Here is a 16,530-nt window from a genome sequence, read left to right on the forward strand (position 1 = left end):
AATGCGGTTTTCAGAGCGGGTTGAAGAAACTGTTCTTAGAACAGCAAGAGCCAACCTGTAAAGCCAAGCAAAGGTAGACTGAAAAGATAATCGGCCACTTCAAAGACACCAGAGACTCACAGTCTGTGGCAGGGCATCCAGACCATCAAAGAATACAAACCTTCACCACAAAACTGACAGGGACATCCCTCTGCTAAACAACCTCAACAGCTTATTTGCAGGGTTTGAAACCAAAAACATGCCACCACAAAATAACCACTCCTGTCCTCATGATGAGGCTTTGTGGCTCTCTGCAGCCAGCGTATAGAAAACACTCTCCACCATCAACGAGCGCAAGGCCCAGACATCATTTCTGGACGTGTGCTGAAGGACTGTCTGAAGAGCTCAAAGACGTCTTCATCTTCATCTCAAACAGGCTGTTGTTTCTGCGTGTTTTTAAGACCACCACCACCATACCAGAGTCAAAGAAGTCCTCTCCATCCTGCTTCCATGACTATCGCCCCGTTGCATTAACCCCCATCCTCATAAAATGCTTTGAAAGTCTAGTCATGTCATACACAGAGTCCATCCTTCCTACAAACCTAGACCTGGTCCAGGTTGCATACCGAGCCAACTGATCCACTGAGGATGGAATCTGTTCTGCTCTTCACCCGGCTCTCACCCACCTGGATACCAAGAACTCTGATGTCAGATTGCTGTTCAAAAACTTTAGCTCTGCATTCAAAACCATCGTACCACAAAATCTGATCAGGAAACTGGACCAACAACTTTGTTGTTGCTGCTGTTGTTTTTCGAGATGCACATTTAGGAAAGGAGCCACATGCTGGATTTGAACCCAGGCCACTTGCTTGGAAAACTATAGCCTCTGTAGATGGGACGCTTGCACTAATCACTAGGCTACCAGCACCCCTGATTAATCATGAAAGTGTTGTTCCACAGCCCTAAATCAAGAACAAGTAAAAGCTTGTTCAAACAATGAGTAGGAATAACAACCATACACGTGACGTGGCCAACGATGAGGAAAATATAGCCGCATTTGCATATGCACTCTGCACAATATCTAGATAATTACAAAAGGATCACTCTGGAGATTCTCCCGACCTAGCCTTTCACACAAGCACTTCATAGATGGGGACGTTCCCTGCAAAACCAACGAAGTGTGGGTGGGGTCTCCCGTGATAAGACAAAAACAAGTCTGCTACACAACTCTACAATGACAATATTTATCTTTATATAAATGCTACGTGTAGTCCAATGGAATGACATCTACATAAGATTGGAGAACAACATACTGATAAACAGAAAAACTTAACGTACGGTCACTGAGATCATAGTGGTCGTGTGCAGACACTCATTGCACCGTGCTGCAGACATCACTCTGCTCCCATTGGCTGGAGGTGAATTCTCCGGAGAATATGCCGCAGGGTCCTCACATTAACTTACTCACACTTGCTTTTTTCACAGCTAGCTACTGTCATACAACATATCTTTTACCACAATCAATGGACAATAGATATATTTGAATAACTGATAAATATAAATATTGGAACTAAAAAGGTAGGGTGCAGGAGGACGATATTTAGTCCCTCCAATTTAGTGTCAGTTTCACCTCTTCATGGATCCCCAGTGTACAGAAAAGTAGAAAACAAAAACTAAAGTTTGAAAAATCAAGCGAGTAAAAGCCACATTTTAATATTGCTGTAGTAATCAGCATCAAGCTGTCAAATTATTTCGTACCATATCCAAATATTGGTTTAGAAAGGGGGAACCATCATGCAAGGGGGTCTGGGGGTCTCCCTCAGAATTTTTACCAACACAGACTTCTTTCCCTGCATCGTAATAATAATACATTTTATTTGAGGGTGCCTTTCATGATACTCAAGCTCACTTTACAGAAAAATAAAAACAGTACAATAAACATGAACACAATCAGCTACATCAAAACAAAACAACAGTGAGGAGTGTGTGTTTCATACAGAAGTCTAAAAAGTTGAGTTTTGATGGGAAGAGAATTGATGTCATGGATTGATTGTGGGAGAGAATTCCAGAGACGGGGGGGGGGGGGGGGTTTCAGACAAATTATCATATAAACGTTGTTTACATTTATTTTCTACTTTGTATGTTCTGTGTGGATTGTTGGGTGGATGTATTGCCTTCTCACAGCGAGAAGAAAGACAACACTGAACCTGAGGTGAGCCATCATTTGACTGTTGGGAGATGTTCATTTGCATGATGACCTACACATTTCAGCTTAAATAAAAACAGCGTTGGTTAGAGAACAACCTCAAGATTATAGAGATTGAGAAAATTACGTATTTAGGATTAGTCCAATGACTTCCAGATGATATAAAAAAAATTACCTTGTCTACAGATCCATTTTCGGTTAATTGTAGGGCTCAAGTCAGCTCATGAGTCTATATTCTCTAAAATCACAGTCCAGTTAAACCTCAGACTAGATGGATTGTCTTGTTCCCCTTACATGGTCATTTACATTTCTCCTGACACGATGAAGGTGAATTTACTTCGTTAACAATTTCAAAGTTAAATAAATGCAAATGTTGAAGCCAGAACGATGAGGCTCTGTTTTTCATTCACAGGAAGCAGAGTTTAAATACAGCACACAAACAACCCCTTACATCAGACTAACTTTAATTTCCTTGTTTCTTCTCAAAAAAAGTTTGTATATGCTTCAGTTAGACAGGACGACACATGACAAGTTTACTGATGAAGCACATTTAAAAACTTCTCAAAGATCATGTACCATGACCACAAAGAATCTTCAGTGTTTAGATTGATTATTTCCACAGGTGACAACACTGAGGAAAGTATGCAGAACAAGTGGCAAAGTATCTACAAGTCAGGTCCTAACTTTACAACCAGGTCATTGAGTTGTTTGTGCTGCTGGGATAAGGAGCTCGTGTTGAATTTCTTTAAATTTGCATATCAGTGTCACTGATATCAGTAGAGAGTCTTGATGGTCGTATTCAGTTCACAGAGCACCAGGATGATGGAGAAGTTCTTGCTGGGTCTCTTGTGTCTCTCAGGTCAGTAAACCCTGTTTAAATATAACTGCTTATTATGCTACAAACCACAATGTCTTTAGTGGTTAGTCATGTCTAGAACACACTGACACCGAGTTCACAATGATCGGAAAAACAACGTCTCAAGAATTATGTTCACATAGGAAGCCTAATATTGCAAATTTGGGTCATTATTTATAACTTTTAAAATGATGGTTGGAATTTGAATATAGGGGCCAGGGGATATAATAAAGGTCCGGACATAGTTAATGTGCATAAAAAATGCACTTATGTGAAAAAGGGTCTATTGGAAGTTCTTTTTGGAAGGTTGAAAGTGGTGTGACGAGACATAAAAGGTAAACGAAAGCCGCAGCCACACCTCAGCATGTATTATTGTGTCGATCACAACAGGAGACCTTCTACATGTCAAAAAGATACTGACACTGAGTTTGCGTCAATCGGATGAATTATTCACAGAGGTAACCTGTGAAAATCTAATTGGTGCCATTTTCCTTGTATTTAAAATACTATGTTGGATTTCCTATATTGTTATGACTATCGGTGTCAGAGAATTTATGTTGATCATAACATGGTTAAAATGCATAAACATTGTAATGTGTGATAGAGAAAAAAAACTATGGAGAGGTATTTTGGAAAGGTTAAAAAGGGACATCGAGACATCATGGCCACGCACTTTTATGTAGCATTGTGCAAAGCACAACAGGGGATTTTCAACATGTCTACAACACACAGACTGAGTTTACGATGATCGGATAAAAGCCCTCAGACAAGATCATTCAAAAAGGTAACCTGTGAAATGCAAATCTGAGTCCATTTTCTTTTATTCAAAAAAACAAAATGGCAGACCTCCTGTAATGTTTTGATTGAGGGTGTGAGAGGATTTATGTAAATGCAGTGTAGTGCATACAATTGTCATGAATGTAGGACAAAAACACATCCACTGGAAGGTCTTTTTGAAAATTGAAACCTGCTCCACTGAGCCATTCATCCATGCCCACTCATTTAAACGAGCTCAAATGTTTGACTTTAACACCAGGATGATATGTATATAAGTTTTGTCCCAGGTGGGCAATTCAAATCATGTCACTGTTTTGAGCAGATTTAAATATCATGAAACATATGCATACAAAGATACATGCAGTGGTGTGAAAAAGCGTTTGCCCCCTTCTTAATTTCTTTGTTTTTTGCATGTTTTCCACACTCAAATGTTGAGATGCTGTGGCATGACCTTAAAAAGGTGGTTCATGCTCAAAAACCTTCCAATGTGGCTGAATTACAACAATTCTGCAAAAATTGAGTGGGCCAAATTTCCTCCACAGCGTTGAAAAAGACTCATTGTAAGTTGTCTCAAATGCTTGATTGCAGTAGTTGCTGCTAAGGGTGGCCCAAGCCAGTTATTAGGTTTAGAGGGCAAACATTCTCACAGGGCCATGTAGCTTTGGATTTTTTTTATTCCTCATTAATAAAACCCTTCATTTAAAAACATCATTTTGTATTTACTTGTTATATTTCACTGTTTAAATTTGTTTGATGATCTGAAACATTTAAGTGTGGAAAACCCAAATGAATGGATGAATGAAAGGACGATCAAATGAGTCACACAGAGGGGAGAGTTAGAGTTGTCGACAGCTGAACTAACCTTACTGAGTTATTGAAGTTTCAGGCTCATGTGCACTTGACTGTTATTTTTTGCTTTTTTAAGATAAGATAAGCTATATCTTTATTGATCCCCAATGGGGAAATTAGAACAGGAAGTATACAGAGGACTAAACATAATGGTTGAACTCAACAGGACAATGAAGAATGATGTGCAGTGAATGAATAGCAGGCTAAAGTGACCAGAGGCAGCGAGTTATGTGAACAGTAGACAGTTATAAAGGACTATATGATATAGTGCAATAGAGACAATATTCAGTTATATATGTTTGTGCAATGTATAGAATTTAAATATAATACAAATTATATATAATTACAATAGTATGCTAGCAGCAAATCAATATTATATTCCCCAGAGCAATGTATAAAGTATAGATATAAATGTAAAAGAAAAAAATCTTTTATTAAAACTTCTTTGTCTGAACTTTCGTATTTAGAAGACGGACAGACATCCTGAGGGAAAATGAAGTATCCAGTAGCAACTTATACGACACAAACAAATTTGGAGAAATTCCGACAGAGATCCAAATCTAAGTATTGCTTACAATAAAAAAATACCCCCTGCCTTTTCTCTGCCCCCAATCGAACTGGAAACCAATAAGCACTAGATACTTTTACATGAATACCACTTAAAGACTGTCCCTCATCAGCAACACAGACGCATCAGTCACTTTAAAAACAAAACGACTCTTAAAACAAAAAACAAATATGTATTATTTTCATTACCTAAGTTAGCGCCTTGTATTTAATTATTTGCGGTTAGTAGAACTCCATGCACATTTGTTGTTGTTTGTCAAAACGCACATCGTTTGAAAGTTCTGTAAGTCTGTACTTTTATTTTTTTCCGTTATATTTTTGTATATATTTTTAAAATCTATCAACTGTTAGTTTACACCATGGCTCAGAGAGAAACGTTTTCAATTCTTCTGTATGCCCAGCAGATGTTGAAAAATTAACAAAGATGACCTTGACCTTCAAGGCATGAAAGCCATTAAACATTAAAATCACAGATTTAAGGGCAGCTCTTTCTCTGGAAAAGTACAGCCATATCTGAATGGAGGGGGTTCAAGTTTACATAGCCTGTGGACACCTCAAGGTCTGAGTAGGGGAACGTTATATCCAACAAGAGACTGTCTCTTTAAAACAGAGAAGTGGAAAGGATGTACATACAGACTTATTGAAATAAGCAAGGATACAGCTTCATCTTGCGTCATGGAATATCCCCCAGGTGTTGTTGCTTTTATTTAGCTTTAATTGTTGACAACTGTATCTCCACATAAACAGAAACTTTGCACATGAATAGTTGTCTTTAAGCAGTTTTTTTGAATCATTAATGTTGTAGGTGCAGCAGAGCACCTGTTTATTTACTGCTTACTGTATGTTCTCCTCACAGGCTGGAACATCTCCTCATGCCTTCCCTTTCAGTACCACTATGTAGCTGAGCCTATGACTTGGACTGAAGCTCAGACCCACTGCAGACAGAAGTACACAGACCTGGCCACTGTTGAAAACTATGAAGAAGTGGAACAACTGAAATCCACAGTTCCATCTCTGCTCAGTGATCATTCTGTCTGGATCGGTCTGTACAGTAAGATCCAGTGGAAATGGTCAGACAACTACACAGAGAGTGAGGCTGATTACAGGAACTGGGAACCTGGATCAGAACCCAACTTTAGGGGAGGTCAATACTGTGTTCAGTTGAGAGATGATGGAATATGGCAGGACTATTTCTGCTTTGACGAACTTCCATTTATCTGTTACACAGGTAAGAGAGCAAGAAACAGAGGCATGTTGAGACTTTTTCCCTTTGATTGGCACAACTTGAGCACTGATTTGAAGGAGTGTGATGGAGTATTAGTGCACAGAAATGATAAGGGTGTAATCTCTCCTTTAAAAGAAGGTCCAATGTTATTCCATTCTCTAGAGCTAAAATCTGATTCAGGGAGGATTCATTAGGATACACGTCGGGGAGAGAGGTCTGTCTCCACCCCTTCCTCCTCCCTGGAGTTAATGTGCACCAAGGTTGTTATGTCACAGAAACAGAAGTTTCAGTGTTTAGCCAGCTCTGTATCAGTCAAAAAAACGTTCTGTCCTCTATCTTCTGTTCGTTTTTCAAAACCAACTCGGATATTAAAAGCGCCTACCGTTTCTGGTCAAAACCAATAGTCAATTCAGGACATAGAATTAGGTAGCCTGCCACGAAACCGCTTTTTGCACAGCCTACTTTAAAAAAACATGGCCTTGAAATGATTACACGGCTTGACCTAGGCCGTGCAAATACCTACATTTAACAGACGTACTTACTATGAACATGGGTTTCTAAAAGGTGTGGTAAATATCTGATTAGGCTACATTCTAATTCTGGCAAAGAATGTTTGCCAAATACCGGTACCGACAAGCTTAAGCCCGATCCCATTTGCTTTTCCACAGCCATCTGTGCACTATATGGTAGGCGGCGTGTCAGCCGGATGACGATAGCCGCCATGTAAATAGCGTCTTAAGATAGAAGCTAACCGCTAACGGCTAACTAATAAATTCAACAAAGGAGAAAAACGCTACACAAACAAAACCAACGCTGGAAGACATCCAGCAGTTCAGCCCCTCTGTCACTGTCATGTGACTCTTTATTACAAAAACTCATCCAGCTTTGTTTCAGAGAAGGCTGTGTGCCGCGAGGAGAAATACAGAAGTAAACTATCAGCTGTGTTATAACAGTCAATGGTTTAAACACGGCAGAGTTTTGTTTACCGACGTAACGCGGGAAGTGACGATTCTTTCAACCAATCAACGAACTTAGTGTTTAGCTCCACCTTTTCAGGGCATTCGAAAATGCTGACAGATTAGGGATCTAATCTACTATTCTACTATCTACTATTACTGGATGACACATGTAATATAAGTTTATTTATTTGTTTGTTTTTTAAAGAAAGTGCGGATAGAAGTAGTGGGCCAACAAAGGGGTTAGACGAGATGAACCAAGTGAGTTGCAGTCAAATGACGAATGCCCTGTGTCAGGGCAGGGGCTGTACAGTAAATCAACACTATCAAACTTGGGAAAACTAAAATGTGAAAACTAAAATGTGTAACAATGCATCTTATTGAACAGAATGCACCATTTAGAGACTTATTCAGTTTTCTTCAAAAACCAGTGTGTTAGGGCGCACATAACCTCCGTTCCGCCGCGCTGCCGTAAGTGACACTGAAAAAAAATGCACCCCCTGTATTTTTTTTTTGCACCTCCTATTTTCCCATTTCTGCCTAAATCACTGATTCAGGACCAGAATCTGAAGTTAGAAGGAGGACATACGGTCTGCTGTTTCTTCTCAGAAAAGCCAGCACTTCAACACAGCATGTTTCCTTAACGTCTCTTCAGAGAGGAAGGTCACTTAATAATTTATATAATTACATATTACATTTCCAACTGTAACTGCAGGGACTCCACAGGATCCTCACTTTGTTTCTGTCAGTGAGGTAAAGAGTTGGTCCGACGCTCAGAAGTACTGTAGGGAGAACTACATAGACCTGGCCACTGTGACGAGCTACAATGGGAACAAGAAGATCTGGAGTTTGATGCCAACAGGAACCTGGGTTTGGATTGGTTTGTACAGAGATCCTGACATTTACTGGTCTAATGGGAGTCTCTCTACATACACAAACTGGAAACGCAGTCCAACTCCATTAGGCTCCATGAGTGTGGCTTGTGGAGCTGCAGAGTTGCCAAAATCAGGACAATGGATTCTGTCAGACTGCAAAACTAAATACCCGTTCGTTTGCTACAGCTCAGGTAAGTGATAAACTGACTTTCACTTAAAGAGATTGTAGCTTTAGATGATGATCATTTGTAATTTATTGTAATGAAGCAGTAACTGGACAGCACAGTTTCTTCTTTGTTTCTGTTTGACAGTAAGACAGCAGGTGATAAAGATCAGGATGAAGCCAGAGGACTCCACTGTGGATCTGAATGACCCTGCTGTGAAAGCACTGATCCTGAAAAAGGTGAGTCTCCAAACCTTTTTAGAAAACTTTGAATGGTTGTCCAAGTGAGTGATGGGGGAATGTTTTTCCTCATTTGTGTGTTTGACTGTGTTTCTATCCTGTTAGCCTGCCAGGTGAAACTCATTCAAGCTTCCAACAACAATACAGATTGAAGAAAAAGTTTAGAAATGGTTTCCCTATGTATCTTTCAGTTCCAGGACCGGCTGAAGGAGAATGGACTGAGTGGAGTCACCCTGAAGTGGAGAGAGCAGCCTGATGGGAAAGTTTTCCACAAGGAGAAGAAAATGTCAAAGAAGAAGAAGACTGTACAGCCATAGTTCACTTTCACAGCTCAGTCTGTAATTAGAGATGGGACAGATCTGATTTAATATCAGAATCAATAACTCAAGACCTACCTTTTTAGTCTGACTTTTAACTTAAAAAAAGTCCTCAGAAGAAAAACAATGAAAAGTTTAGTCTCTGCACATGAAATGTACCTGTTTAACTTCACAGTAATGAGTGTAATCAATGTTGAATGATGAATCTATCAGAGACATGCTTTACAATGAGTGACTAAGTCATTCAGTGTATACATAATAATTTAAAAGGTGTATTGTAACTTTAAATATCACCTTCATACAATACTAAGAGTTCAATTCACTTAACTGTGTAAGACTCATCTATTGAACTAGTGTGTTTGTGACCCCTGTAGTGACATGAACCCTTATAAATATCACTATTAGTGTGTTGTCATTTTATTGCCATGAATAGATATATAATCTGTGTGTTTAAGAAACTGTGTAATGTTACAAGGTTTGTGTTTACTGTTGACTTTAAAGTGAATCTCCTGCATGAAGAGGAGAGTAAAGTAAATCAAATTAAATAAAGACTTGAAAACAGACATTTCCAGCGGAGCGTGATGATCACATGACAACATTTTCTACAACACAGTTCTGTTTCAAAAACATGCATCACTAAGAAGTGACCAGTTATCACTCTTCATCAGCAGCAGCTCAATCTATAGGGACGTGTGCAAGTCCCGGCATTAATAATAATACATTTTATTTAATGGTGCCAAACATAGAACAAACGAAAGGTGAAGTGTGCAGTGACCAGTTACAGTGAATATGATTGTTTAAACAGGTGGGTTTTGAGTTGAGATTTGAAGGTGGAGATGAACTCTGACTGTCTAGTGTGTGTGTGTGTGTGTGTGTGTGTGTGTGTGTGTGTGTGTGTGTGTGTGTGTGTGTGTGTGTGTGTGTGTGTGTGTGTGTGTGTGTGTGTGTGTGTGTGTGTGTGTGTGTGTGTGTGTGTGTGTAAATGTGTATTAGGAGGACATTTCACATGAATACATGCCACACTAAAAGGACATTTTGAATTAGCAGGACAGGGGCGATGTCCTGCTAATTTTGAAAAAATTCTAAAGATGTAGAGGTGTTTCTATAGGTCCCTAGACCCTAAAAATTCCAAAAAACACAGATGTCCGTTTAATACACAATAACATGATTTTGTGTATAATCTGTGTATCGCCACAGCACCCCCTATATCTGGGTTCTTGTAATTGCAGGCCTCATGAATATTCACACAGTGTGTATTATTCTGAGCCTCTGATTGGTCTGCCCAGAAGGTCCTGTTAATTCTTACACTGTCCTTCTAATTCATGTGTGGCTATTTACACAGGATGAGTAAGCAATGTGATTACTCTCTATGCTAAAAAAACTGGAGATTTTATAAAGGTTAGTTGGGTGCCTAAACCCAACCTTTTGTCAAACCTTAACCAAGACTAGATGGATGGATGGGTGGATAGATGGATAGACAGACAGACAGACACTTTATTGATCCCGAGGGAAATTCAAGTGATACAATATGCCTAAACCTAACCTTTGTAACCTCTATCAAGAGGATTTTACAGCTAAAGCTCAAGTTACAGGTTGAAGCCTGGTTTATACTTCTGCATCAAATCAACACTGAACTCTATGCAATAGACAACATGTCTGTCTTCGCGTACGCTGCTGTAACTACATCTCAAGGCGAAGCACTGTGATTGGTTTACCTGATAGGATCGTACGTCTACTGTTTCGCACAGTGATCCCCACCATTTGCCTGGTGGGCAAATTGCATTGCGACCAAACAAGAGAAGGAGAGACACTGAAGCCCAAACGGTTCATGACAGAGTCTAGGCTATGGCATAACCTATACATTGACATGAAACTGAAGTATAAACCAGGCTTTAACTTGGTAAGATCAACTGGAGAAATGAAACACAAAGCCTTTGTTTGGACCTAGTATTAACATTAATTTTTTGAGAATGGATCACAAGCAGACAGCTTTAAATACAGGTGTGGACACACTTAATGCATCTTGAATGTGCGTCGTGCCAAAAGCCAGTCTGAGCCATCTGTATCTGTATGCAGTACAGTAAACCTCCATGGGGCCTGGGCCACATGAGGGACAGCCTGCTTTGCTAAGTAGGTGACTCTCAGTACCTGTTTGCGCGCAACAGCCTCAGAACTTCTTTTACTCATTTTAACCATTGATGTATTTTACAGGACGTTGGTACGAGGATTGGTTAACGAAACGCAGTACCAATTTGGCACCGGTTTTGACGTAAATGGTAGTTACTGAATTGAATTAGAACGAACATTTCAGTGCCTGAATATTTTTACCACACCCTGTTGTTCTGACGCCGAAACCTTTGATTTTAATGAAACATCTGGTGTTAATTGCATTTATAATGTTTAAAGATTTAAGTTGATGTTTTCTATTTGGCCCTGGAAGTAAATGGTATTGATTTTAGACTAACCCTAAGTGTGCATTTTAATTATTTAATTACCGGTTCAAGAACCATTTATGCACCAGAACCATTTAAAAAATACAGGGTTGGTACTGTATCGGAAAAAACATAACCGATATCCAACCTTAGTTGGCACATATGATGCATTGTATAGTAAGATCTGATTGTTCTCGTGGAGCTTAAACTCTTAAAAATGCAAATAAAGTTAAGACAGCAGCTTGTGGAGAAATGGAGGCAAACATAGTAGATTTCATCCAGCAGGTGGACAGTGGGGTGAAGGAGGCAGTCCAATTCATGGTAGGACAGTCCACCTCATGGTAAGCCAGAGTGGTCTGTGCACAGCCAGTACAGTTGATCCAATTAAGATCTGCCATTTATGTAAAGACAGGGGTCATTGGAACTGTGAATGCCCTGTTAAGTTCAGTGGCAAAAGGTGTTTGTCGGGTTCTGAAATGTACACTCCAAATCAAAAAATGTAGCCACATTTCTTAGCAGGTTCTTAGCAGGTGTTGTTTTCAACCCCTGCTTTCATTACCGTCTTTGTATTTTAGAAACAATAAAGATGAACAAATTAAGCAGGGATGACTTCAGCAGGGATACATTTCTGTCTGTGGGAGCTCAATTTTGTTGGCATGTTGGAAAAATATCCCTCCAGCAATTCAAATATTCACCAAACAGTAGAAAAGTCAATACTTGTTTGGCACTGTATTTCATGAGATATATAGACTAGTACAAGATGAGTAAAAAGACACACTGTCCTGTGTAATCCTCACCATGTCAGGTTCAGACTTTAGGAGGTCTGTTAGTTTAGTACATTGTAAGATTAAAGTTACATTTAGAAACACACAGATATACAGGTCCTGTGTAATCCTCACCATGTCAGGTTCAGACTTTAGGAGGTCTGTTAGTTTAGTACATTGTAAGATTAAAGTTACATTTAGAAACACACAGATACACAGGTCCTGTGTAATCCTCACCATGTCAGGTTCAGACTTTAGGAGGTCTGTTAGTTTAGTACATTGGAAGAATAAAGTTACATTTAGAAACACACAGATACACAGGTTCTGTGTAATCCTCACCATGTCAGGTTCAGACTTTAGAAGGTCTCTTAGTTTAGTACATTGGAAGAATAAAGTCACATTTAGAATCATACAGACACACAGGTCCTGTGTAATCCTCACCATGTCAGGTTCAGACTTTAGAAGGTCTGTTAGTTTAGTACATTGGAAGAATAAAGTCACATTTAGAATCATACAGACACACAGGTCCTGTGTAATCCTCACCATGTCAGGTTCAGACTTTAGAAGGTCTGTTAGTTTAGTACATTGGAAGAATAAAGTCACATTTAGAATCATACAGACACACAGGTCCTGTGTAATCCTCACCATGTCAGGTTCAGATTTTAGGAGGTCTGTTTAGACATGCAGGTTCTGTGCAATCTCCTGTGAAGAATCTTCTTGTCTGTTTAACAATGTCCTTGATGGACTGGCAACATCTGTTCATGATTCTATACATTGCCTTTACTGGGGACCAGTGAGTGTGCCTTTGTTTTGTTGGTTTTTGAAACATTCATTGGTTTTGATACTCTACACCACACATGTGTCAGTTATGATCAAATTCTTATCTTTTGATGACACTGTTTTTGGTCAACAGGACTATGATCATGATCTTATCCCTGAAGAAATGTGAAGTTAGGGTCATTTAAATGTTTTAATTGCACATTTCTCCACATCATCCCCCTGATAAACAACAGCTCTTTAAACATCCAGATGATGCCCTTGTCAGTGAAGAACTCTTTAAGCTCTGATCCTTTGAATGACCTCCTCAGCTCTTTCAGATCTTGGTCTGCTCTTTCAAATGTCTCAGCATTACCTGAATTACACAGTCCTTGCCTGGTTACAAATCTCTCTAAGGCTAAGAGACCGTTTTCAGCTATCTTATTTGACACTAACTCAGAATACAATGCCAGAGTGTCAGCTTGTAAAGTACGCTGAATGACCACTGGATTTGACAAACAAGGCCTCTTCATGTCTATCCATGTCACTTCAAAGGGAGGGGAACAGGGTGTGGTGATCTACTACAGAATTTATTATTTGGTAATTTGTCTCCTGGTTTGCTCTGTGGTAGTGCTCTATCTCTCTGCTCTTGACCTCGTTTTGCAGAAACTGAATTAGCTGGTCAACTTTCCACTCACCACTCCAGTCTTATTTAAGTGCAGAATTCAGCTCCATGTATTTTGCTAGAAGCTGTAGTTGTGCTGGTCATAGCATGCATCCATATGTGTCACTGTGAACTATAAGTCCAGGCCGTTAATGTGGATTTCACCTAACAAAGGCTAAATTTATAATTTAAAGGGTCCATTAGTTGCTTAACCCCATAGAGGATCATCTACTTCACAGTATTTAAGAAACCTTTCGACAACAAAATAAATCCTTATTGTTGTTTGTTTAGCACAAACTGAAAACACAGGTTATAAGGGCAATGAACCCAGCAGAAAACTAAAAGGACAATGAACCCAGCAGAAAACTAAAAGGACAAAGAACCCAGCAGAAAACTAAAAGGACAAAGAACCCAGCAGAAAACTAAAAGAAGGACAAAGAACCCAGCAGAAAACAAAAAGAAGGACAAAGAACCCAGCAAAAAACTAAAAGAAGGACATAGAACCCAGCAGAAAACTAAACAAAGGGCAAAGAACCCATTAGAAAACTAAAAGAAGGACATAGAACCCAGCAGAAAACTAAAAGAAGGACATAGAACCCAGCATATAACTTTAAGAAGGATATAGAACCCAGCAGAAAACTAAAAGAACACAAAACCCAGCAGAAAACTAAAAGAAGGGCAAAGAACCCAGCATATAACTAAAAGAAGGACATAGAACCCAGCATATAACTTTAAGAAGGATATAGAACCCAGCAGAAAACTAAAAGAAGAACACAAAACCCAGCAGAAAACTAAAAGAAGGGCAAAGAACCCAGCATATAACTAAAAGAAGGACATAGAACCCAGCATATAACTAAAAGAAGGACATAGAACCCAGCATATAACTAAAAGAAGGACATAGAACCCAGCATATAACTAAAAGAAGGACATAGAACCCAGCATATAACTAAAAGAAGGACATAGAACCCAGCAGAAAACTAAAAGAAGGACAAAGAACCCAGCATCGAACTCTAGACTAGACTCTGTTGCTCTAATACTGGAGTGAAGGCACTGTCTCATATAGTCCACATGTGTGTGTGTGTGTGTGTTTAATGTTCCATTTATCCATGTTTGACCCTTTAATACACAGGACTTACATGTTTGTGTATGTGTATGGCTATGGTCCTGATAATACATTTGGGCCTGCTAATTACAGTGGGCGGAGCTAAGTACCTCATTATCGTTGTCCTAACCCTAGATCATGAGGTAAGAGTGAGTTGGAGTAATCCCAGGATAAGTCTGCAGAGGGTGCTCCATGGCTTGCTTAAAAAATCCAACCACCCCCCCCCCCCCCCCCGGAAAAAAACAAAAAACAAACTTCCGAGTCTCCTCTCTTCAGCACCATGAGGTCAAAGATCAAACCTCTGCAGCTCCTCAAAATCAGTCTGTTAATATTACAAAAGAGCAGGTAACAAGACCATACTCATCATTATGTTTACAAAAAGAAGGTAAAGGACCTTACTTATTAATATATTACAAGAGCCCAGCTCAATCCGTTAAATAACATCATGACGATAAAGGCAGATTACAGAAGTGATAAAAATCAATCAAACAGGAGCAGAATATTCAGCAGGTCACATTCACTTGAAGACAGAAGCTCGTACTCACCCGTCTTCTTGAAGGCCGACTTTGAAATAAAACGGAGCGAGACTGACGGACGTCGTTTACGCAATGAACAGTTATTCTTGATCACTTGGCAACCACTCACGGACTACCTCCCCGCAGAGAGTATCCATCTATTGTCAAAAGGATTCTCTTCCCTCTGCACTGAATACGGGCACTGGACATTCCCAGTCCGGCTGAAGCTGGATTTCAATATGATGACCCTTTCTGATTTTAGTCCTTTTGTTTGTGTCTTTGTACATGTCATCTAACTTTTATATTGTTTGGAATATTCAATTAAATTGTCAAAAAACAAACTTCCGAGTCTCCTCTCTTCAGCACCATGAGGTCAAAGATCAAACCTCTGCAGCTCCTCAGAATCAGCTGTAATCTCTGCAGCAGCACCACCTAGTGGCCGTTTGAGTTCACTGCACCCAGACATCAAGATGACTAACCGTTTCACTCTGAGATGATTCATCTGAAGTTCATTAAATTCAAATCAGACTTTCAATTCAAACTCATATTTACTTGATTTGATGAGTTTGACTGTTTAGTCTTTGATGCCGTTCAAGGTGAGTTCAGATCCCACACTATGGTGTAACGTTAATAAAATCTGAAGATTTTAAACCGAATGCTTCAACACAAAATAACAAAAAATAACAAAAAAAGGCAGAGAGCTTGAAATAAGGCTCATTGAACACAAATGAAAAAAAGGACACTGCTAGGTGGACACAGGGCTGAAGACATATCTGCGTCACGTTTATGTTGATCTTTGCGTTAATGAACTCTGACTTACTTGGATGATGGAAACACAGCTCAGTGTCACTCCGCAGCTCGTCCTGTCGTTGTGCGTCCTGAATGATCCGCTCTGCAGTCAGTGTTCGTTTGGTCGTTGAGGAAACCCTTGATGTCCTGCTGGAATGATGAGACGGTTAAACGAACAGAGCCCAACAGCGAGACTGAGATCTCTGGATTATCACAGAAGTTATATTGTCACTTTCGTTACCTCTCTCTGTTCAGTCCTGCAGGTGGGATCTCAACGTTTCTTCTTCAGGGAAACTCTGGATGTTCTGCACCTGTTAAATATCCTGAACGGCCAAGTAGGACTAGAGAAGAGCCACGAGACGGTTAGAAAGATAAATCAATCAATCTTTATTTGGATAGTGTCAATTCAGAACAGGATTTATCTCGAGACACTTTACAAAAAGCAGGTAAAGGACCTTACTGTTTGTCTGTTAACATTACAAAAGAGCAGGTAACAAG

General features: G+C 39.6%; 1 protein-coding gene across 1 annotated transcript in view; it reads left to right on the forward strand.

Annotated features, from left to right (window-relative positions):
- LOC306841695 (putative C-type lectin domain family 20 member A) overlaps positions 1 to 9,444 on the forward strand; it is a gene marked incomplete at its 5' end in the record, with an annotated part of 13,535 nt that extends 4,091 nt beyond the window's left edge. Inside the window, 4 exons of the mRNA XM_079371650.1 lie at positions 6,091 to 6,462; positions 8,131 to 8,481; positions 8,602 to 8,693; positions 8,885 to 9,444. Of these exons, the coding sequence (XP_079227776.1) occupies positions 6,091 to 6,462; positions 8,131 to 8,481; positions 8,602 to 8,693; positions 8,885 to 9,010 (941 nt within the window). The 3' untranslated portion in view covers positions 9,011 to 9,444. The remainder of the gene's footprint in view (positions 1 to 6,090; positions 6,463 to 8,130; positions 8,482 to 8,601; positions 8,694 to 8,884) is intronic.
- Between the last annotated feature and the right edge of the window lie 7,086 nt (positions 9,445 to 16,530).

This window comes from Symphodus melops (assembly GCF_947650265.1).
Source record: "Symphodus melops genome assembly, chromosome: 20".
Taxonomy (NCBI): Eukaryota; Metazoa; Chordata; class Actinopteri; order Labriformes; family Labridae; genus Symphodus; species Symphodus melops.